General features: G+C 33.3%; 1 protein-coding gene across 4 annotated transcripts in view; it reads right to left on the bottom strand.

Moving 5' to 3' along the window:
- Positions 1–22,450, bottom strand: part of GAS2 (growth arrest specific 2) — a 122,879-nt gene that overhangs the window by 53,594 nt on the left and 46,835 nt on the right. For all 4 annotated transcript variants that reach the window (XM_045557689.1, XM_045557688.1, XM_045557691.1 and 1 more), the window contains exons 5-6: positions 12,849–12,912; positions 4,585–4,726 (exon numbers count right to left, since the gene is read on the bottom strand). In XM_045557689.1, coding sequence (XP_045413645.1) covers positions 4,585–4,726; positions 12,849–12,912 — 206 coding nt within the window. The remainder of the gene's footprint in view (positions 1–4,584; positions 4,727–12,848; positions 12,913–22,450) is intronic.

The raw sequence follows: 22,450 nt of genomic DNA, 5'->3' as shown, positions 1-22,450 counted from the left end.
ACATCATTCCTAGAAGTGGTACAGTTTTCCTCATCACTACAAATAAGGGCTTCCATGAACAAAAGCAAGAATGAAGAAAGGGAGAGAGGGAGGGAGGAGGATGAGGAAGGTTTTGTTCCTCTGAAAGAAAATCAGACAGTGTCAAAAAAGCACATGGCCCGAGACAAGGACTTTAAGGAGGATCATGCTTGGCACAATTTTGCTGCCAGGTAGTAATTGAGCAGACTGCAAACTGGTGTTCAAGTGGTTCTTCCACTACGAAACGGCAATCACAAGTCCGTATGGAAAATATTTCCATCTTGCAGTGCTTAGACAAAACACAGAAACTGCTGGTATCAAATGAAGTAAAATACAGGAAACATTTTCTCAAGTGGCCTTCCATTCTCTAATGCTTTCCTAGCTTTGAAAATGGACTGGATTTTACAAATCAAGGTTTTTTTTTTTTTTTTTTGTAGTTGTGTGAGAGGTGGAAGCAGAAATGGAAGAGACAAGGCCAGACTGTGGGCAGTGGAAATAGATTGTTAAGTAAACAGTGACTGATGACATCTGTGCTTCTTACATTACCTTGGGATAAGTCCGTCTGGCAGGTGTTCTGTTTTGGGCTAGGATTCCAGCCAGTTTTCTGCTGAAATGGGATTTCAAGAGGAGCCTGATTACTCCGAATTATACTATCTCTCATCCCCGGACTGAGGAAGTTGATGGAGTAGAGGAAGAAAGTAAGAATGGCTTCTTAGAACTGTATTCAACTCATTGTGTGGGAACTAGCTCACCATGAGGGACTGCAAAGAGGAGAACTGAACCTGACCCCACCATCGTATCACAGCTGAATCACTCTATCAGGACATCTGCAGAATAAATTAACTTGAATGGACTCCACTGTGTTTCTTTCATGATATCTTGATTAAAGAAGGTGGGATGTATTATTCACATAAAAGGTCACCTATTTTCCTTTTATTTTCCACTATTCCCCTATCAAACAAAGAAATGTGAAGAAACATTGAAAGTTTCAAAACTGGCAGTTACTGCTCAAACTGCTCACTGGAATATAATATCTTAATACAGGTCTGCTTCCCTTGCTTTCTTTTTCTTCTTTCTGTTTTCCTTTTTCTTCACTTACTCCTCCTGTCTCTTCCTCCTTTTCTTCTTTTTTGTGATTGCAGGTAATAGCTTTGCCAGAGTACAAATAGCCAATATTATTAATTAAACACAGAAACTTTGCAAGCAATCTTTATTTTATATCCCTGTTCTAAAACACATGTTGGGGTACATCAATTTCAACTCCCAACTGTTATATATGCTTCACATACAGTGAAGCAGTTTCCATAGGAACAATTTCCTTTTTATATTAGATATGTGAAGTTCCAACCTAAACCATTAGTAAGGCTCAAATTACTTTTCTCTCTGCTCCACTGTTCCCGAAATAAAACACTTCAGTGAAAAACTATCACTTACACATAATGCAAATAGTTCAACGGATTTTTCCCCAACGTAGAATGAAGGGAACAGTAAGATACTTCTGTGGTTAAATAAGTTTGAAAAATCTCAGGTTAAACAAGAATGTATAACGGAACTCAGCAGAGCCTTTGATATGCCAAAGTGTATTGCCAAACTCTAGGTGGAGACTATCATACGTTGTATTTCTCAAACTAACCTAACCATGGAATTCTTTTCCCCATGGAACATCTTGGGGTGTGTTTGATTAAACATTCCTTGAAAAATGCTAGTTTAAAGACTTGTAGAACATGGTATATCTAGCTGGCAAATGTACAGAAATATCCACTTTGTATATTTCCTGCATCCAATTAAAACCCCTTAGCTAAATAGATGGTTATGTTCCCAAACTTTGGCAAACTTTAAAGAAGGTTTAAAGTTCTTCTAAAACCCCTTCCACTGTTTCCAGTTGAAAGAATAGAACTTCAAGCAGGGAAGAATTGCCGTGGATTCACTGACTGCCTTGCTGTTGTATGGAAAGTCTCGATCTCACTCTCTTTTTCTGAATTGGAGTATTGGCAAAACGGTTCCAAATCCCCTTTCATCATTGCTTCACCACCTTCTCACCCCATTCACCTCTCAAGGATGAAGGATGGCCAGATACAAGACAAACTGTTGAAGAAAGAGAACCATTATAGCCACTTCTCCCAGCTTCCGAACATATAATAAATAGCTTCAAGTGGCAGCATCTCCTCCCTCTGCAAAGCTACAGCAGAATTAAGAAGTTCATGAATGTCCAGAGCACATGACCAATTTGGATAAACAGAACAAGGGAGAGGTTTTTTAAACTTTAATTACCTACACTGATAATTTATCTAATTAACATAGACTAGACAGACATAGATTAATAAAATATGGTCCTTGTCTATGAGAACAAAGTCTCCAGCTTGAGAGGAATGGATGTCATGCCCCAAAATGGATTGTTATGCCTCATTAAATATATACAAATACTTGAGGCACCAAGGAGTAATTTGTCAATTTTACCTGGGATGAAAGATGCCAAGAAAGTTTAATATAGGAGGTAACATAATCTGAATTTTAAAAGATGAAAAGGCATTTAAAAATAGATTTAAAAGATGATTAGGCAGAAGATGAAGAAAGCAATAATGGCTACAAAAAATTCAGGGATTAATCCAGAGGGCAAAACAGCTGGGAAACACACAGTGGGCCATGTGACATATCGATGAGTTTGGGCTTTATCCTGGGTGTTTTAGGGAACTCTATACAATTTTAATCAAATCTGAGTTGCATTGAATTAGATCAATCTGGTAGCAGTAATGTTTGCAGAGATGAATTTCAAGAATGGAGTGGTCAACGATGTCTAATGCCAGGAAGAGTTCTCATAATTTCAGGACTAAATTAATTAATTAAATTCAGTCATTCATTCAATAAGAGGTTAAAAGTGACATTAGCCAGATATTTCTCAGTAGTATGGGACCCTGACTATAAATAAGGCATTGAAAAATGAATGGGGGTGATAGCTGAGAGGAAAAGGACTAAGAGCACATCTAGTAGTTCTTAGGGTTAGGGTTAAGGTTAGGACAAACACATTAATAAAAGATAGACCAAAGGAACTCCTTACCCTAAAATAAGTCTAATCAAAAAAGTGTAATTCAGAGAGAAGAAAATTATGCTCATCAATGTATAAAAATTGCACCATTATCTACTATTAATAGGTAATTCAATTTGCTTCTAAAATAAAAAATGAAATACTATAAAAATCAAGATAGGTGACCAATCCTTAAAAACAGTCTTATGATTTTAAAATCCTTTTAGATGGCATTAAATTAAAATGTGTTGCCTATTCTTTAGGTCTTAAGTGAAGAGTTAACCGAAAAGAAAATAAATTAAACTGGTATTGGCTAAGATCTCTTTTTAAGGGCTAAGTTTAAGTTTGTTGCCCTTAACAGAAATGGGAGTTTTTAATCTGTCTGACAAATTTTTATATTTCTGCTCATCTAAATCTGCAATATATTTAATAGTTTATAGTTTCACATGGAGAAAAGCAAAAGATGGAGAAATCTTTTTGTCTGTATTCTACAGTGTCAATCAGCCATTTCTCCAGCCCTCTTCAGCTTAGATTCTAGAGAAAGAAACTCTTAGCTATGAACCATCAGTCCTTTTTAGTCCTGCCTGTTATTACAGCTGGCATTGTGGTTGGTGCATTTCTAAGGACTCTCTCCTAATGGACGTGAGACACATGTCAGTCTAATATCCCTGGCTTTATTATTTTCTATAAAATTCATAAGCACTTACAACTCCATGAATGCAAACTTTACATAAACATTCCACTCACCCATGATTTCTCTTCTTTATTAATATTTTTACAATTGTGCTTAAAATGTATGTATATGGTGGTATTTGCATATACATAATCAACTTAACTACTTATCATAACCTATACCTACTTAACAGACAACTGAGGTAGCCTGAGAGTTTTAATTCACCCTGTTTTCTGTTATTCCTAGAAACTGCTCACTGTGATTATGAGCATCATTAAAATATTTCCCAACTGCCAAAAATTGTGACTCAAGGACTCTGCTTAGTAGAGGGACCTCAACGAGTTAGACAAAACTGTATTGAAATCTAAGTCCTCCTCTCCCCTCAGCAGGTTACTCAACTTCTAAGTTTCCTTTTCCTCAATAAGGAATCTGCCTTTCAGACAGGATAGACCCTGGCTGGTGGCAGGCGGCCTGTAAGAGCAGTTATCTTCTCTATAGGATGTTTGCTTTCCATTCTTTAACAATTCTCAAGATCTGGGGCCTCAGGCTTCTTATTTGTGAAAGGAGTACTCATGTTCCAGTAACAATGAAGTTTAAATGTTTTTGAGTACAATTTTCCAGAAGTTGATTTATTATCCAAAAATTTTAGATGCTACTCAGTAGAATTAAATGATGCTTTCTTTTAAAGGATTGGCTTGGTTTTGAATCTCAAAATGAATTGTAGGACTACAAACTTTTTCACAGAGGGTTAAAATGTATTTCAAGGAAATCGAAATAGGTAACGTTTAGGCTGATATGAAATTGTACAGAATGTGTTTTGTAGTTCAGAAAATACTAACTACTGGTGCGAAGTCTGATCAGTTTTACTTACTGCATCATCCAGCAAGTTTCCTGTACTCTTTTTTCCAGAAGACTTTGATGAAGGAGAAGGTGAAGGAGAAGGGGCAGAAAGTGTTTCTTCTTGTTCAATCTCTTTTTCCAACTTTATCAAACCAGGAGGCTCCACACCATACCTTTTAAGAGATACCAGATCATTATATATACATAACTTATAATGAGAAAATTATCATATTAAATTTGATTATGAACCCTTTAGGAGTAAATTGCTGACTTTCGAAAACAAATTCACATTTTCTGGCTCTGAAATGCCAAGTTCTTAAATTTGCAGGCTTTTCAGCAGGGGAAAAAACACATAAACCTGCTGTGCTGGTATATGTGCACATACATGAACACATACCCACCATACTACAAATAAATAAAAATACTCAATGTCATACCTTAATGAGTCAATTACATGAATAACCATATAACATTTGGTCTTCAGCTTTCTCATTTACCAGCTTTAATGATATTAGTGCCGTAAATAAACTCCTATTTTGAATTCAAGTTTGTTAAAGATAGAAGTAAAATCCGAGTATCAGAGTCAAGTTTGAAATAGGCCCAGAACAATGTACTGTGGGTTATACAGTGTCATAGGTTCTGTTGTTCTTAGGAACCACATGATGAAAACACATATATTGTTACTGGGAAAGAAAATGAACAGGGAGGAAACAGAGAAATAATTTATAATAACAATATATAAAAAACTTTGTTGTAAATTATAAATGCCATAGAAGTTCAAAGAGAGAGATGTATTTGCTATGAGCTATCTCTTATAATACTTTTCTTAAGCTAAATATAAAATTAGGTTTAGTTTATTAGATACATATCAACTGTACCTAGATGGGAAAGGCCAAAGATAATTCTATAATTTGAGGTTTCTGAAGGATTTGGGGATCAATGAATCACCACTTTCATTTTTACAGATAAGAATACAGATGCAGAGAAGGTATATAATTAGCTAGGAGCAGGGTAAAGACTTCGATGCAGGTTTTCTGATTTCAGAGCCAACACTATTTTCCCCTGACATTTAATCAGGTGATTATGTGTTAGAAAGGAGAGGAAAGTCTCTTGGAGTTTAAAAAAGAGGTTATGGATAATATACAAAGTAAATAATCTACAAGCAGAGATTGTGTTGACAATGTGTTTAGTACCTTTGATTGAATAGTCTATTAAAACATCATTAAATGCAAAACCTTAAGTTATTGTCCTGTTCTAAAGGCTTGTTATTTTAACTGACATCATTCTACATATGTTAAGCACATACTTTGAAGGGTAGGCAATGTCCCTGCTCTTGAGGTTTTACACTGGGGGCTCAAGTAGTTTAATTCTTGGTTTCTCTGCTTTGTTACCCACTCCTCTCCGATGAAATGAAGCGATTTTTCAAATTAGTAAATTTAAGAATAAACTGAGCATGCTTTACTCTTCTTCTAGGGAGGAGACTGCTCATGGGGAATCTTCCATGAGGACCCCTACCCTGACTCATCTTTGCTCATGAGCAGGTAGTTAATTGACCTAATTCTGGAGTTCAGTTAAAGACACTAAGCATGTCTGTCATCTTGGATCTTTATGGTTGTAAAGATGATGTTTGATATTTCATATGTCACTCTTTTATTTTCTGTTGGTGTAGTAAACAGGGGTGCTATGTGTCAGGCACCTTTTGGAAGCTGGAAAACTGATATTAGAATTCAGTACAAAACAGTTTAAGCTGGTACAATTCAACTGAACAATCACTCTAAAAACAGCTTCTCGTCTACAGAGTAATTTTTAGTTACATATAAATCATTAGCTAAAGTACCTAGGTACCACTTATTTCTAACCTTTTATATATAATAACCAGTTAATGGGACATTAATTGCAATATATACTAGACTAAACATTCTACAATGTTAGAGGCCACCATCTGATTCATACAATTCCCAGCATCTGACATAGATCCTGGCACACAGTAGGTACATAATAGCTACCATTTAAAGGTAAAATGAATTCCTTTATTCTCATATAGCAACAATATCAGGTTCTAAATATGAATTCAGTTTCATAGTTTTGGATGCCTAAATGCATATATCACTTTGATAAAACATGTCAACATTAAATATACAAAAATGCTTGACCAAAAAAAAAAATTCTTCTAGAAGACTTTAACCCTGTCCAAAACTAAAACACCTTTTTAAAAAATTTTCTAGTAACCATTAATTATGCTGAACTCTACACAGCATCTCATGACCTTACTGCTGACAAGTACCAGCAATACTCACAGGGAGATTTATTTATCATTCTTCTCTGAGGAAGAATCGAACCAACTATACTATTAACCTATTTTTAAAATTTAGCAAATTACTTAACCTTTACAAGTCTGTTTTCTATCACGAAAATAGAGACTAAAACAGCCTTCTCTCAAGGTCTATTATAGCAGTAAAGGGAGAGAGGGAGAAGAACATAGAAAATCAACTGCTACTGGACATCTTCAATATGTCTGGCATCACTGGACATCCTGACATACATTATTTCTGAGCCTTACCTTATTTCAATATAGAACGGAAATTCTAAGTTCTATATTTTAATATTGTTAGAAAGAATTAAAATAGCATGCATTACATGTCCAGTACAGTGTCTCGACACATGGCACCACCTCTAAGATTGCTGTTGATAAATTAATTGACACATTGTGGGTTGCACAATGAGAAAACTGCAGCACCGAGGTTCTACTGCCAAAGTTTTTGGTTTCTTTCATATATTACACCACCCAAATGAGATCATGTTAGCCTCAAAAGTAAGATGTTATTAAGATACAAAGTAGTAGTATTACTATTTTTATATTCTTTACATTATAAATTTATTTATTATAGATATTCTATAATTTAGTATAGATGCTCTTTTTAAAATATTGTTAAAATTGTGGAATATCAGAACTATCTCAGTACTAGAGTTTAGCAGACCAAGTTATACGTTCAGCTTTGCTACTAATTTGCCAGATGAATTTAGACAGGCAATCCTTTTTAATCTCTCTAGAATTTTTTGGATTCTTAGTTCCTTCAAGTATACAATTTGGTTATATTTAATGTTTTTAAGAGGATAACACAAACTTGGTAGTGAGGCTAGAGAATCTTAACTAGAAGTCACAGCCAATTAAAAGTCAATCGTAAGTGAAAACATCGTATTTGAAAGTGTATATTAGGTGAATTCGAAAATATGATTTCATTTGTAATTGTGGAGGGATTCATGCCACCTTTCAGGAACAGGTCGCATTTTTTTTTTTTTTTTTTTTTTTTTTACAAAATGAAATAATAAATACGTTATTAGTGTTAACAACAGTCTCAACTCCATGCCCAATACAAAGTAGACTAGGTTTGAATAAAATTGGTACCAAAGTTACACATGGAAAACCTTGTCCTGGAGATTTTTCTTTATCTGGGAATGCTGAAAATTAGCTGTGCCACTGAACACAGAAAATCAACACTAAGTCCCAAATCTCTGCTTATATTGGCTTTTGAATACTTCAAACTGCCTAAGGTATAGTCAGCCAGTCCCAAAATGCACACTTAAATACTATTCACTGGCTTCCTGTCTGGCTGGAGATGTCAACAGGCCGTAAATCGTAAAATCCCCTTTGGGTTGGGGGCCAGCACCTGCAAGCCAACTCAGTCATCAAATATGTCTTTTTTTTGTATTTGCCAAAAGGCTGCTTCATTCTGGTTTCCGTGGTTAACTCTACACCACTTTGCATTTCTATTTTGTCTATGAGGTTTTCACAAATTTATACTGCGTGTATAAATTTGGAAATGAGTGTATGAATTTGGAAAGGAGTGTATTTGTATAAAGTTGGAAAAGAGCATTTTCACTCCTTTCCAACTACAAGATTTTAGAGTTTTAGAAGTAGGTAGCTTTTCTAGCCATCAAAACTAGAAAAGAAAGAAAAGAAGAGAAGAGAAAAAGAGGTAGCTGTTCTCAAACTGAATAAAGATCAAACTAAAGAGACCAAACAGGTTGAGTCCACTAAAATCAAATCCTCACCTTAATGATATGAAAGTGGGGTGAACATTCAAAGAGCAATATACTTATTTTTCTCTCAAAACAAAAATTAAGTGCTAGGAAAGTGGTCTTATGGCTAAATGTCTTTATAAGGAGATTCTAGGAATGGATTTCTCATTTTTCCAGCAACTTGACACAACTTTAGGAATTGATCTAGATGAAATAACTGAGTCCTGAAACAGAGCCCTGAACTAGAAAGTTTACTCAAACTATTTAGTAGACTATAGCTTTCAAACAAAAGACATCTGGACACTATTTTACTAGGAGTAGAGGAACAAATTTTACAGCCAAATAAGAGAAATTCTTTCCTTTTAAGGCATGTTTATAGATTCATGAAAGATAAATTTTGCCCCATTTATCTTCTGTTTTAGAGCAATTTAAAGATATAGATTTGAAAGGAAACTTCAACCATGTGAAAGTATATGCTATTCTTTAGCAGTTACTTCAAGTGCTTTAAATAGGATGAGTCAATTAATAATCTTTCTATAAGAATATTTTTTCTTTTTAGTAACATAACCTTTTATAAGGCCATAGATTGAAATAGGAGATTAAAGAAAATGTTCACAAAATATATTTCTTTTGAATGGTCATAAATGTTATTCCAAATCAAGGAAGTACTGAAAAATAAATAATTATAAAAAGCTCCACTATCATACTGATCATTGATTATGGCTCTAAATCAAAATATCAAAAGTTTTCTTTTTACTATCATAAAGATAATCTTAATTCTAAAGTCTATAAAAATGCTGGATTCACAGTAACTTTTTTAGCAATGAATATAAAAATATTGTCATTAAAAATATCTTTGAGGTTTAATTAACTTCCTTTTGCTGAGTGTTTTACTTTTCACAAGACAAACACATATTGTACATTCAGAAACTGACATATTTCTGAAATATTAGCAGAGGGATTTCTCTCTTCAGTGATGATAGCTCTATCTAGTTGAAAATAAAAGAAAGTTTTACCCATGAGAACCAAAATAAGTGGCCTCATTCTCCCATCTCAGAACTCAGAAAAGTCCACAGCGCCCAAAGGAGTTTCACTAAGTATCCCAAGACAGATAAAACATAACAGAAAATCAGAAACTTTCTGGGAATCATTTCTGAAATGATTTTGATGCTTTTAAAATGACATGTATGCAATTTGGAGAAGTAAATGTCTAGAATCAAATATAAGAAAGCATCATCTATAAGTGATGAAAAATACCAAACTCACAAGATTGTAGTGGGGACTTTATTAAGGTCAAAATTCATCTGTTCTGTGTGCAAATTAATCTTGTAATTATGGAGAGCTCTCCCATAATCACTTCTAGTTTTGGCTAAAGCTGTTATAACTCATTAATTTGTGTAAGCCTCCATAGAGGAATGGGGAGAGAAGGAAACACAAATGTAAGTATTTAGATATAGGTTTAATGTATCTAAAGCAAAATTTAGGAATAAAATTGGATTGAGGAAATTAATTTCCCTTTTTTCCTTCAATTAATATGCTTCAATACAAAGGTAAGGAAATGATGTTTGGGTTTATTGGATTTCTGTTTGTAAAGCACAAATGAACTTCCATAAAAATAAAAAATCTTCAAATACATACAGAGATAAACTTCAACAGACCTTCATACTTAAATGTTCAATCTATCCAACCGATATTCAAGTGTTTAACATCATGCTGCACACAACAACAAAAACAACACCATGAATAATCTATTATAATAGCATATTTTTTCACTGAAAGTATGTAATACTTCACTCCACCCAAGTGGGTGAAAAAGATAAAAGGGCAAGTTTATAAATTAAATATATTAAAGTAAGGGTTTATCTTGATCCTTATGTAACTCCTTTTGTAAAATCAGTAATTTATTTTTTTTAATGTGAATAACCACTGCCTTTATCAGGTTGCATGGTCATAAAGCATGGTCAGAAATGGAGCAGCCCCAAATCACAATTTTAAAATATTTGGGTGGGGGGAGCTCTTCACATGATGCTGCACTTTGAAATTGACAAGGCCATTATGATTCCCTTTCATTAACCAAGATTTTCAATTTGTTTTACACCCTATCACAAGGGGCAATTTATGCCAGACTCAGAGCTGGAGGAAAGGTGATTCTTAAAGGCATTTTGTCATTGGTTTGCTCATCTTCTCCTTTGATGACTCGGCCATAGTTAAAATATTCTCGGTAAAATGTTCATTTCAGCAGTATTCTTAATCAGAGTGTTCATGTAATAAAAAGTATAATAAGCAAATATAAAATAAAAATCAGAAAACAGGCAAATACTATAAACTAAACAGGAGGAAAATGACAAATCCCAACTGATTCTAGAGATAGTGCAACTTTCTCTGTTTACCTCTGCATCACAACTCTCAGAAGATATTTATCTGATACGTATATTTAGGTTCTTTAAGCAACAAAACGGAATCTGGCATTTTAGAAGATTCTAGTGGTACAGTTAAAACAAACTAAACAAAAAGTTTTTTGTCTATTCTTTTGTTAAGAACACCCGTGTTTCTTTTACTTGAACATTTCGGTGGCAAGCAGCTCATTTATTGACATTTTACTTGGTGTGTTTTCCTACCCTCTGTATTTTTAACGTCTTTCTTCAGGGACAGCTCCTGAGTCCTTAGTATTAATTTGATTCAAGGCTGTCTGTCCTGCAGGCCAGAAGCTCCAAGACTGGTGGGGGAGTGGGCTTGGCAGGGACACCTTTGTCCTGCTCCCCCCATAGAAATCAAGAATGATGAGGTGCGATGTGCACTGTCTGGGGAATGGACATGCTTGAAGCTCAGACCCGGGGGGATGGGGGGGCATGGGCAATATATATAACCTGAACTTTTGTACCCCCATAATAAGCTGAAATAAAAAAAAAAAAAAAGAATGTGTCAGCGCTGGAGGGAATGGAGTCCTAAGAAACAGCCAGACACCACAAACGTCAACTGTACCTAAGCAGCAGACACCTCTGAGGACTAAAGCCTAGAGGCTTCTTCCCCAGAGGCCTTCACACAATTACCTGGGAATGTATAAGAGAGTAGAAAAAAATCTCCAAATGCCTCAAATTGATTTTTTCACTCTATGTTGAGTAAAACCCAGTAATATTTAATTTGAATTGAAAAATATTAAATCAACACTTCTCACACCCGATTACTGTGGTGAAATAAAATTCATACCTGATACACAATTCATTAAGATTATATTGACTATGACGATTTAAAGAATTTGAGGTTACGTCATCTGATTAGTTTTCTATTGGATCAAAAAAAGGTCTGTTCATTGTCACCAAGTTTTCTAGTCATGTAATTTGCTGATGTATTTTCTTCTTTTATTTTGTTTGTAAATTCCCTATTTCAGAATATACAGCCAGTGCCACCTCTTACTTTATCTTACTTTTTCATCTGATCTCAACCCTACAAGCATACTACCAGCATGTGGATCAGAAAGCATCTTCTAATTAATTCTAAAATTTTAATCTGTATCGAGACCTCTTCATTTCTCATTCTTTGGGCTTCATAGAAATATCAAAAGCCCCATCTCATGGTTTGAAAAATAATAAATGGGAAAACTTAAAACCAAAGCAAGTTGGCTTAGCTAATAAAGTTCCTTCCTCTGCTTATTTGGCTATAATTTCTGCAATTATTTCTTGTTTTTCCTTTCCCTAAAAAAAAAATTTTCCAAAGATCTATCTACACAAGGATAACATTCTATGTCTTTCTCTATTAGAAATATAAAAATAATTTAAAAACTATCTCCTCACTCAAAATCAGAAACTAAAAGAGCTAAGGGATGAGGTGCTGAATCGGAGAAATGAGGAAAAGGAACAAAAAGGAGGCCAAAAATTATTAAAACATAAACAGAAAGCAAGGATGTGAAGGAGGAAGAAAAGAAAGAAAATATAGGAATAGACTTTCCACCAAGGACAGAGTTAACTGTCACATAAAACTTCACGTATGAGATCTTCTCATTCCCAAGAAAGGTTTGAAGGGAAACTGTATTTAATTAAAGGATATTATCAAATGCTTAGACATAGTGGCTTTGACAGCAAGATCGTGACATTAAGAATAACAGTGGGATGCTTTCTGTTTGATCGACTGCTCTCAAGATGTTCATATAATCATATTTGAATGGGAAGCTTTTCAACATCCATATTAGACATCAGCAATGAGAAGCCAGCAAGCTTATCTGTTGCTTGGATGCTGTGATGGTCTGTGTCTTGACATAGCAACAGTAGTTGGACCTACCTGGCTGCAATCCGGCCAAGCTCTAGCAAGCAGAGACACACTTCTCTGGGTTGCTTGTGGAGGACTGAAAGACAAGATAAACGTGAACATCTTTACAATAGAAGGGCTTGTAAAGCAGCTCAACAATGAACAGGTTTGCCAATGACCTCCATCCCTCATGCTCCCAATAAATGAGCTAACCTTCATTCTGACATTCATACAACCCATCCTATTCCTCTATACACCCAGCTCTGCTAAAGACTTTAGGTTGTTAAGACTCTGCCCAACCTCCCTCCCAAGAGCTATTGGTTCAGGAACTCTCACCCTGAGTAAATCTCATCCTAAACATATTTTCTTCAATTAGTTAATATTAGTAAGTCAATACTGGACACATATGTAGCTGTAATTATGATACATATAAATAATTGATAAATATTTTAAAAACACATATCGTACACAAGACTATGGAGCAAGGGCTAGCCTTGTTAATATCCGGGGTCTACCTTCACGAGTGATTTTAGCAGAAACAATACAATGATAAGGGTAAAAATTATATACCAGATTCCTTTGTTATCTTCCAAAGACGAATGTCAGGTGAGACTCTGAAATTTGATATCCTCTACTAACCAAATCTCATTAAATATTTCTATTCTAATGTAATCTGATTAATTAATGAACCCGTTTTACTGATAGCTTTAAACACATTCAGTAATGTTGACAAATCATACTTGCTTTTGTTGAGCCTACCAGAGGAACATGTAGAAGAGCATACCACTCTCTTTATCAACCAAGAATAGGGGATTTTTTAAAGGTTATTATATTCAGCACTGAATAAAGACAAGAGATATTGGGAAAAAAATTGCATTGAGAACAGTCTATACATAGACACAATATTCTTTTTTCTTTTGTTCAAATTTTAAAGAAAATACTGGCGTATTGATTACCTATTGAAAAAATTTAAGTAGCAATACTGCTTTAATTCTTGAACATAGAATTTTGTAATAATTTTCCAATATTATTCTATTCACTTGAATATACTGTCTCCCTTCACAGGTTATGATGGTGGCAATATTTGGTCCACTGACATCATAATGGAATTTGTTGGGAGTATGTGGCAAATCGAGAAAAACAAATAGTTTTACTGGATTATAAAAGTACATGATTTCATTTAGCTTTAAACAGACATACAAATGTATTATTATTTGGTTATAAAAATGACACTTTTAAAGCTTTTAGATAAACTCTAATCTCATCATTAAATTCTAATTCCCATAATTGGTTATGGAATTTCTCAATTATAGAATATTTCCATTCTTCATAATATAATTTTCAGATTCAGCTGACCTTTAGTGAATTGTCACAAAACCCTATTTAGGGAAGCTCAGGTTACTTTTAATCAAAAGGCCTTAAAATAAAGACATTTAGTACCTCCAATGTCAAATGTACCACTAGCTCACTGGGGCTAGAATGATACCAACTTCACAACGTTTGACATGTAAATTGACTTCAGTGCAAGGTAACATAGGGACTGTAACATGACATTGGCATAATTTCAAACAGAGAACAACAACAAACCTCACAAAACAGAAGTAAACAAGTAAAAATCAACCATTTTGTCTAGATCATCAGTTTCTTTGGATTCACACTTTTTTTAAAACCGTGTCTATGGTATAAAATAAATGGGAGTTTTGAGTGTGAGAAAAGACTACATAAAAAATGAGGAGAGGAACACTTTTAAGTCCCTACTAATACCCTTATCTTAAGTGAAAGCTGTGTGAAGCAAGTGACAAAGCCCCAAGAGCTTTGGATACAATTTCATGCACTTTGTGATGGAAACAGTGTCAAAATATGAAAATTATTAGTGAACTGACCAAATTGTGTCAATTTGCAGTCAACAACCAACTATAAAAATAGCTACCACAATTGTAATGGTTCTTTAACCAAGAACCATGGGTTATTGGTTATTGTACATATCTGAGGACTATATAAGGACTGGTATGTGAATAGATCTATTTTATGGAAAGTCAAATTTGTTCTGAACAATGTGGATGATATAATAAAGATGATTTGTATGTCTTTGTTTCATCTGTCAATTTAAACAGCTTTTGCATGCTAAAATTCAAATGTTGACTATACCACAGACTCACTATAAAATCAATTTGGCAAACTGAAAAGTAATTGCATGATTCTTCATTCATCTTCTTAGAATCAGGCCATAGAATTTAAGACAAATAAACCTCTTCCCCAGCATCATTTTTTAGGAAAATGCTTAAAGAAAATAAAGTTTTCCTTTCAAGTTTTCTTGGAAAGGTTGCCTTTTTATGAAGCAATAAAATTGCATTAAAACACACTTATAATATTGGCTCACATGTTAATAGCTTTTCAAATATGAGACAGATCATGCCTGGCCCCTAATGACCAAAAAAAAAAAAAAGAAAAGAAATCAATGCTTCATGACCAGTAAACAATGAATAAATCTGTAGAGGTCCACAACTTACACAATACCTAGAATGAAGTGATTCCTCAGCAACTATTATACCTCATAATATGGAGGATGATGACAATTATGAGGTGGTGATAGTGGTTGTGAACATTGGACAAACTGAATAATGACTAAAATTTTACCTAGCATCTTTAGAAGAGGCAGAAATTTAAATTATGCACATTTATTTAATTGCAATAGCAAGCACTCTTATCCTATTGCTATAAAATTAAATTTAAAATTTTTTAATAGTGTCTATTTTATACCAAAGTGATAACTTTGATTTTTGCACTTAAAGCAAGTTCTATACTAAAGTTAATAGATGGAAAGAGTATAGTGGTTGTGTGATTCAAGTCACAAAGATCTGGGTGTAAGTGTGAGCTCTAATATTTACTAGTTGTGTTATTTTGGGAGATTATTCTATAAAATCTCAGTCTTCTGAAGGAAAACAATAGTGCCTACCACATAATATGTTTGTGAGGACTAAACAAAATAATGTTTATTGTTATGCTTAGCACAGTAATTTTCAAATATGAAATATACCTGCCCAATGATAGTTTTATTTATTTTTTTAATTTCTTTAAAGATTATCTTCATTTAGTTAATTAACAGTAATTTGCTTTTTCCCTCCTAAACATTTTTTGTGCATCTATAATGTGTCAGTTACTACACTAAGTGATAGAAGAAACTTGGAATGAAAAAAAAAATACTGTTGGTAAATATAATTTAGAGGGTTCCTATTATAATGAGTGTATTTTAAATATTTCATTAATTATATTAGACATAGTTAATTCTAAAATTACACTTGATCTTAGCCAAAAGGCTGAGAAGTGATTAGTTAATTCTAAAATTAATCAAATTTCAGTTTAAATAGGTCAATTTGACCAGCAGATATAGACAGATGTAAAGCAGACATTCTTTAGTTATTATAACTTCGTGCTAAGTATAAAGTTTAAGTACAAATTCCATTAGGACATATGTCATTTTTTGAATCACCAAACATCTTGCCATTAATTTTCCTCCATCTCTAAGAATAATTTATTTGTATCCATTTTTAATCTTTATGGTAATTATTAAGTCTTGTGTATTTTAGAAGTTCAAATAACTGATTGCATATCTTTTGTCAGGATCATTAGAAGGTCAATTTTATAATATTATATTTGAACTGAAGCCCTTGTATTGAGTAACATGTACTACTCATTTTAAACATATATATGTATTTGTATTTTCAAAAGAATCTTCTACTTATACTGAAATTTATAGTGGAAAACATTTTTACCACTATATCACTGTACCATTAATATGGCTTTTTACTTTGAGTTCAGGGTAGAAAAAGAGATTGCTATTGCTTTCTTTCCTCTGAACATTTCTTTTTAAAACAAATATAAAGCTCTCCAGTCGATGATTATTATGTGAAAGGTTTTATCATTGGAGGCTTCTTTTTAAATAATCAAAACCATTTCATAGAAAAACATAATGCAGAACACCTCCGGGAAAAGTAACACAGATTTCCATTCAAAAATATGTGGCAAGAGACTCAATCTTATAACCTAGATTCTATAAAAATCTCATGGGCATCAAATGTCAAATGGAATGCTGCTAGCCACAGGAATAGAAAATGAAGCCTTCTACTAAAGCAAGGGGTAGAGTTTCAATGTCACAGAATCTGCAAGGATAAAATGCATTAGACCATGAATGTATAGTTTACCTAAATATATTAAGTTTTAACAGATGGACAGAGAAATAAAATCATGAAAAATTGTGTTGGCTATTTGGCTTTTACACAGCTAGAGACTATAAGATTCATGGCAATTTTGAAGAAAACTGCTTTTTAGCTTCTTATTTAGGAAAGGAACTTGAAAAGATTATATTTTTGGCTAAATGTTGTTTAATTATAAAAATACCAGAAATGAATAACTGCCTGCCTTCTCAGCGTAGAGAGTAGGTTCTAAACAAGGACAGTGGTATAGTAGAAGACACAGTAAACTAGAACTCAGAATAATTGGGTTCTGTTCAAGGTTGCCTAATTCCCTCATCTCTAAAACAGATGTCATGCCTTCTACTTGCTCTCCTTTATAATGCAATTATATGGTTAAGGGCACTTGGTACATGGTAAACACTAAATGTTAATTCATTGCAACTAAAGTGTGGTCCACAGACCATCAGTATTGGTGTCACATGTGAGTTTGTTCGAGATGCAAATTATTGGGCCCAGCCCTACCGATTAGAAACTGCATTTAAAAAAGATTTCCAGGTGATGATTACATACATCAAAGTTTCATAAGCACTGTATTATACATTATGATAATAAGCATTAGTTAGGATTCCTATGTCTATTTTGCTAAAAAATATTTAAATGTGCTTTGACATATGAAGCATGCATAACAAATGTGAAAGATAACAAGGATGGTGGTGCAGATGTTGATGAATGGAAGAAAAATAACCTATACATCCTATTAGCCCTTAATGAATATGATGAGCATTTCTTTCTGCCTGGATCTATAAGATACAAAATAACTTTCTTGCTTCCCAAAAAAGGGATAGTCACAAAGTTCTCCCTATGTCATAGCACCCCAAGTAAGACCCACACAGAAATCTGTGAGTTTAAACGTAAATAACAATTTCAGATAGCAATTTCAGGGCTGTGAAACTGATCTGAGGCTAAGAAGAAGGAGGAAAAAGCAAACAAGAACGAATCTCACAGGCTTATTAATGCTGAGTGTGTGAGTACCCAAATTTCTTAGAATCACTAGTCAGAATGATTTAAAATAGAATATGGGATCCATATAAATTATATAGACAAGGAATGTCCATTCATAATCTCATTACTAGTAATGGAAGCTCTTTAGAAGAGAGTGTAGTTAATTGCTTTTTCCCCTAAGTTGAGAAATATACTGGAAGAAGTGCGCTTTCTTTCTCCAGTCATGTTAAATTAATGGATTAAGTCACTATCATTCAGCACAGCAATCAGAAGCAAGAGTTGTTTCTAAGTTGGTTTATATCTATATTTTATTATTCCTTTTTCTTGAAATGATACAAACATCTAAAATTAGCTCAAATAAAGCATAACTTTCTGTAACATAGGGGCATGATATTTAGAGATGAATGGAGCTGAATTCAAATTTTAGCTGGACCATTTAGGAGCTGTGTAACATTGGACAGTTATTTAGTTCTCAAAGTCTCAGCTCATTTATAAGTAATGGTGTTGGGAGAGTATATATGGTAGTGTATGTGCAGTGAATAGCTACCCTTTATTGAGCATATTGGTACAGTGCAAATTTGACTCTAGAAAAAGTAGGAAGTGGTTTGTTTTCCTAATTAGACCCTGACTCTGTCAACTCCTGGATAAACCTATTATTCCAGGGAGACATTTAGTTCTCTGAATCAAATTCAATATTGTTCTCTCTCACATTTTCCCTGGCATAGGGCAAATGACTAGATATAGAAAGGGTTTTCTGAGTTAAAAAAAAAATAAAGGTGAATTGAGATGCTAATAAAGTAAGTACTTCATAAAACAAAAGGATGTTTGAAAAAAAGTCTAAAAGAAAATGATCCTGGGAAAGAAATAAAGTGAATATAAATAACTCAGAGCTGAGTGCGAATCCCGAAATTGTTTTCCTGCGTTAACACTAATAAAAGTAATATAGCTTTTTTTCCCCACAAAAATACTCTTACAGTCCTCAATATAGACAAGAACAAGAACAAGAAAAAAACAAGAACAATAACAAGAGCAAAAACAAGAAAGAACAAGAACAAGGGGTGATTCACCAAACACTCCAAGGCAGGCATAGATTCTTTTTCTGATGCAACAGGTGACTTTAAAGTGTAAAATAGAAAACATAAATGCTTGCCAATCCACACACAATGCTTTCACTTTTGTGCAATATCAAACCAATACCACAGTGAGCTAACGTTTGCCTCTGAGGCAAAATGCTGACTGATGTTCAATAGAACAAGGGATTTTGTAAAACTGTGCTCATCAGAGTGATGCATCAAAAGAAGACAGTACCACACAGGAAACGCCAACACAGAAAATAAAAATTAAAAAAAGTTATACTCAAACAAATCACACACATTTACATGCTACACAGCAGATAGCAAACCCTTTTCTTGCTGAGTAGATTCTTTCTCAGAGAAATAGGTGAAGAAAAGTCAGTGGCCTCCAAATCCTATAATTATCCAATAACATAATGATATTGACACAATTATATCGTGCAAAAACGTGTGTATTTTTAAAGTATTTTCCCCAACCCTTTCTTTTTCCATCTCCCAGCTCACCAGAATATATACATATAAAGCAAAATAAACAAGGGTCTGGAAAGAATTCAATTAATTTGACATTTTCTAAATCAGTGTGCCAATGTAAATTACAAATAATAAATGACATAAATAAGACTATCACTATTTTAGGAAAATGGTTAATTACTTGAAATATCTTGGAAAAAAGTTACGTAAAAGCATCAATTTTATGACTCTTTTTAAGTTTGAAAATAAATTATAGATTTCTGATCTTAATTTAAATAGTAAAACTGATCCATATAAAAACATTCAAAATTATTTTGGAAAAGGTGGTTAAATTATTTAAATTAACATTTGAAAAATTATTAAATTTACTGTTAGGATGATTATTGATTAATACAGTCTAATAACTTTTACATCTCTGTGAAACTGAAAACATAAGTGCTTTCACACCTAGAGCCTTCTAAATATTTTTTAACTCCTCAATTAAAAGAAGCTCATCTCTTTTAAAGCAATTATTGGAAGACTATTTTAAGACTGATCAATTGCATGCTTTTAAATTCAAAAAAATAATTATGCTCATCTTTTTAACTTAAAGCACAATCCTAAATATTTTAAAGGAATTGAATAAAACCAATTATTGATCTTAATAAATCAGAATCATGAAAAAAAAATTTCCTCCCATCACTGACTTATATGTAAACATGGTTTGAACAGTAGGGGTCAGGGTGAGCACTGCATGTGGACCCTTAGGTTAGAATATGCTCCAGAGAGCATGTAAAAATCTATGTGATCTGTTAGTATGCACTATACAATTCCATAGTCACTTGAAGTATCAGTTTAACCTCTTTTATAATATGATGATGTGTAAAATTTTATGTCAATACATAATTCTGTATGCAAATTGGTCCAATTGCATCTTAATATAAAAAATTAATTGTTCGTGTTTCAGATTACATGCTGTAACTGTTTACTACCTAAAGTGTATTAATAGATAATTGAAGAAAATGATATCACAACTCAATTAGTGTTTATTTTTCTTTAAAATTCTAAATATGGCATTTTATTGTTATATACTGGACATAAATGTATGATTTTATGTTCACAGTATATCACATTTTGCCATACGCTATTTAAGTTTCAAGAATATTATTTTTGGTTGGTATTAATATCTGTGGATGACTAAAGTTTGTTTAAGCTACTACCAAATATCATAGATTCTTGTTATTTTTATTTAAAAAAGTATTTCAATGTATGTTCTACAGCCTAACTCTACTAATTTCCTTTTGAAGTATTTTTAGAAGCAGGACAATTTAATCAAAGTATATGGACACTTCTGAGGTTTTAAATATATAATGTCAAATTGCTCTTCAAAGAAAGCTATCAATTTTCAATTTTCTTCACCAATGTATAAAAGATTCTGTTTTCCTACATATATACCAACATTAAATATGTAATTTTCTTAATTTTTCTAGTTTTTATTTACATTTACCTTATTACTAAGGTATACAACATTTTTATATCTTATTTGGCCTTTTATAAATCATTTAGGAATGGGTTCTTCATGACCTTTGTCAATTTTTCCTGTTGGTTCATTTTTGAAACACTATTCAGGATATAGTGAACATACGATCTAAGAACTGACATTTCACAGAGGAAAACAATTATCCCTCAAGAATGTCATAGAACATAAACTACAGGTTATACCCTATATGTGGGATGGGAATTTATCTGCCAAGAATTAAAAAAAAAATGAGAAGCGTGAGAGAAGTACATGGAATTAATTGCTCTCCATACTCCCCAGTTCATCCCTAGCACATTTTCCCCTACCCACTAAAATATCTTGCCATTAGCTGCTGTGGAAAGAGGACAGATTGAGTTGTGAATCAAGATCCTCTGACAAATAATTGTACAAAAAAGCACTGCAACAGAGGGTAGCATATCAGTTGCCACAAAGATAAGGATGCTTTATGCAGGCAAAGACCTTTGAATAGCTAAAAACAGAAGCCTCTTCATACACACTCAGTACAGTGATCTACTTTATCATTCATTCAAACACATTTTTTCCCCTTCATCAGGGCATCTTTTCATTTTATTTGCTGTTCAAAACACCAGGACACAAAGGATGTTCTTCATCTTGTGAGCTATTGAAATGAAATCTTGAGGTTAAAAAAAACGAAAAAGAAAAAAAAAACCCTTGCCCTAAATTCCCTTTCAAAAGTAAAGTGTGAAAAGACATCAAGCAGAGTACACAGTGTTATTGTTGCAAGAAAGTCAATTCTGCAAGTACGGAATCCAAGGCCATCAGCAGTGGCTCAATCGCTTCCTCACCCACAGTGAATAATAAGAAAAATCCAAACAGAAAGGATTCCACTTGCAGAAATGAAACTTCTCATTGTCCCCTTCCTCCTGATTATCATTAACATCTATGGGCACAGCTGTTTCCTTTCTCTGACTAATCCTAAAGTCAATGCTATAATATTGGCCCCCTTCCACTGCATCCCCAGAGCCTATTATACGTCACCTCAGGTCCTATGCTGAACAGGAGAGATTTCAAATTTATTTTTTCATTGAGCAGCAAACTAACAAGCCTTACCCGTTGATGTAGTTTGGTATTGAGATTACAAACAGTTTTTAAATTTTATAGCCTTGAAAACTTGGTCTTATTAAACCTTTTTGAATTTGTAAATAAATTTCAATTACAAGTTAAAAGCTAAGCTGTAATACAGAAGATAATAAAAATCAAAGATTTTTTTTAACAAAATACTCAATAGTTGTATATATAATATCCACATTATCATGGGCTTTCTTTTTATAATCCCAGGTTGTTTTTCAAACACGATGAAGTAGGCCATCTCAAAGTTCTTCTTGACATAATTTTACATGCTATACAGTATGTATT

Source organism: Lemur catta, chromosome 7, assembly GCF_020740605.2.
Source record: "Lemur catta isolate mLemCat1 chromosome 7, mLemCat1.pri, whole genome shotgun sequence".
In the NCBI taxonomy this organism is placed as follows: Eukaryota; Metazoa; Chordata; class Mammalia; order Primates; family Lemuridae; genus Lemur; species Lemur catta.
The sequence above is the reverse complement of the archived record's forward strand: the minus strand, read 5'-3'. Positions and strand labels throughout refer to the sequence as shown.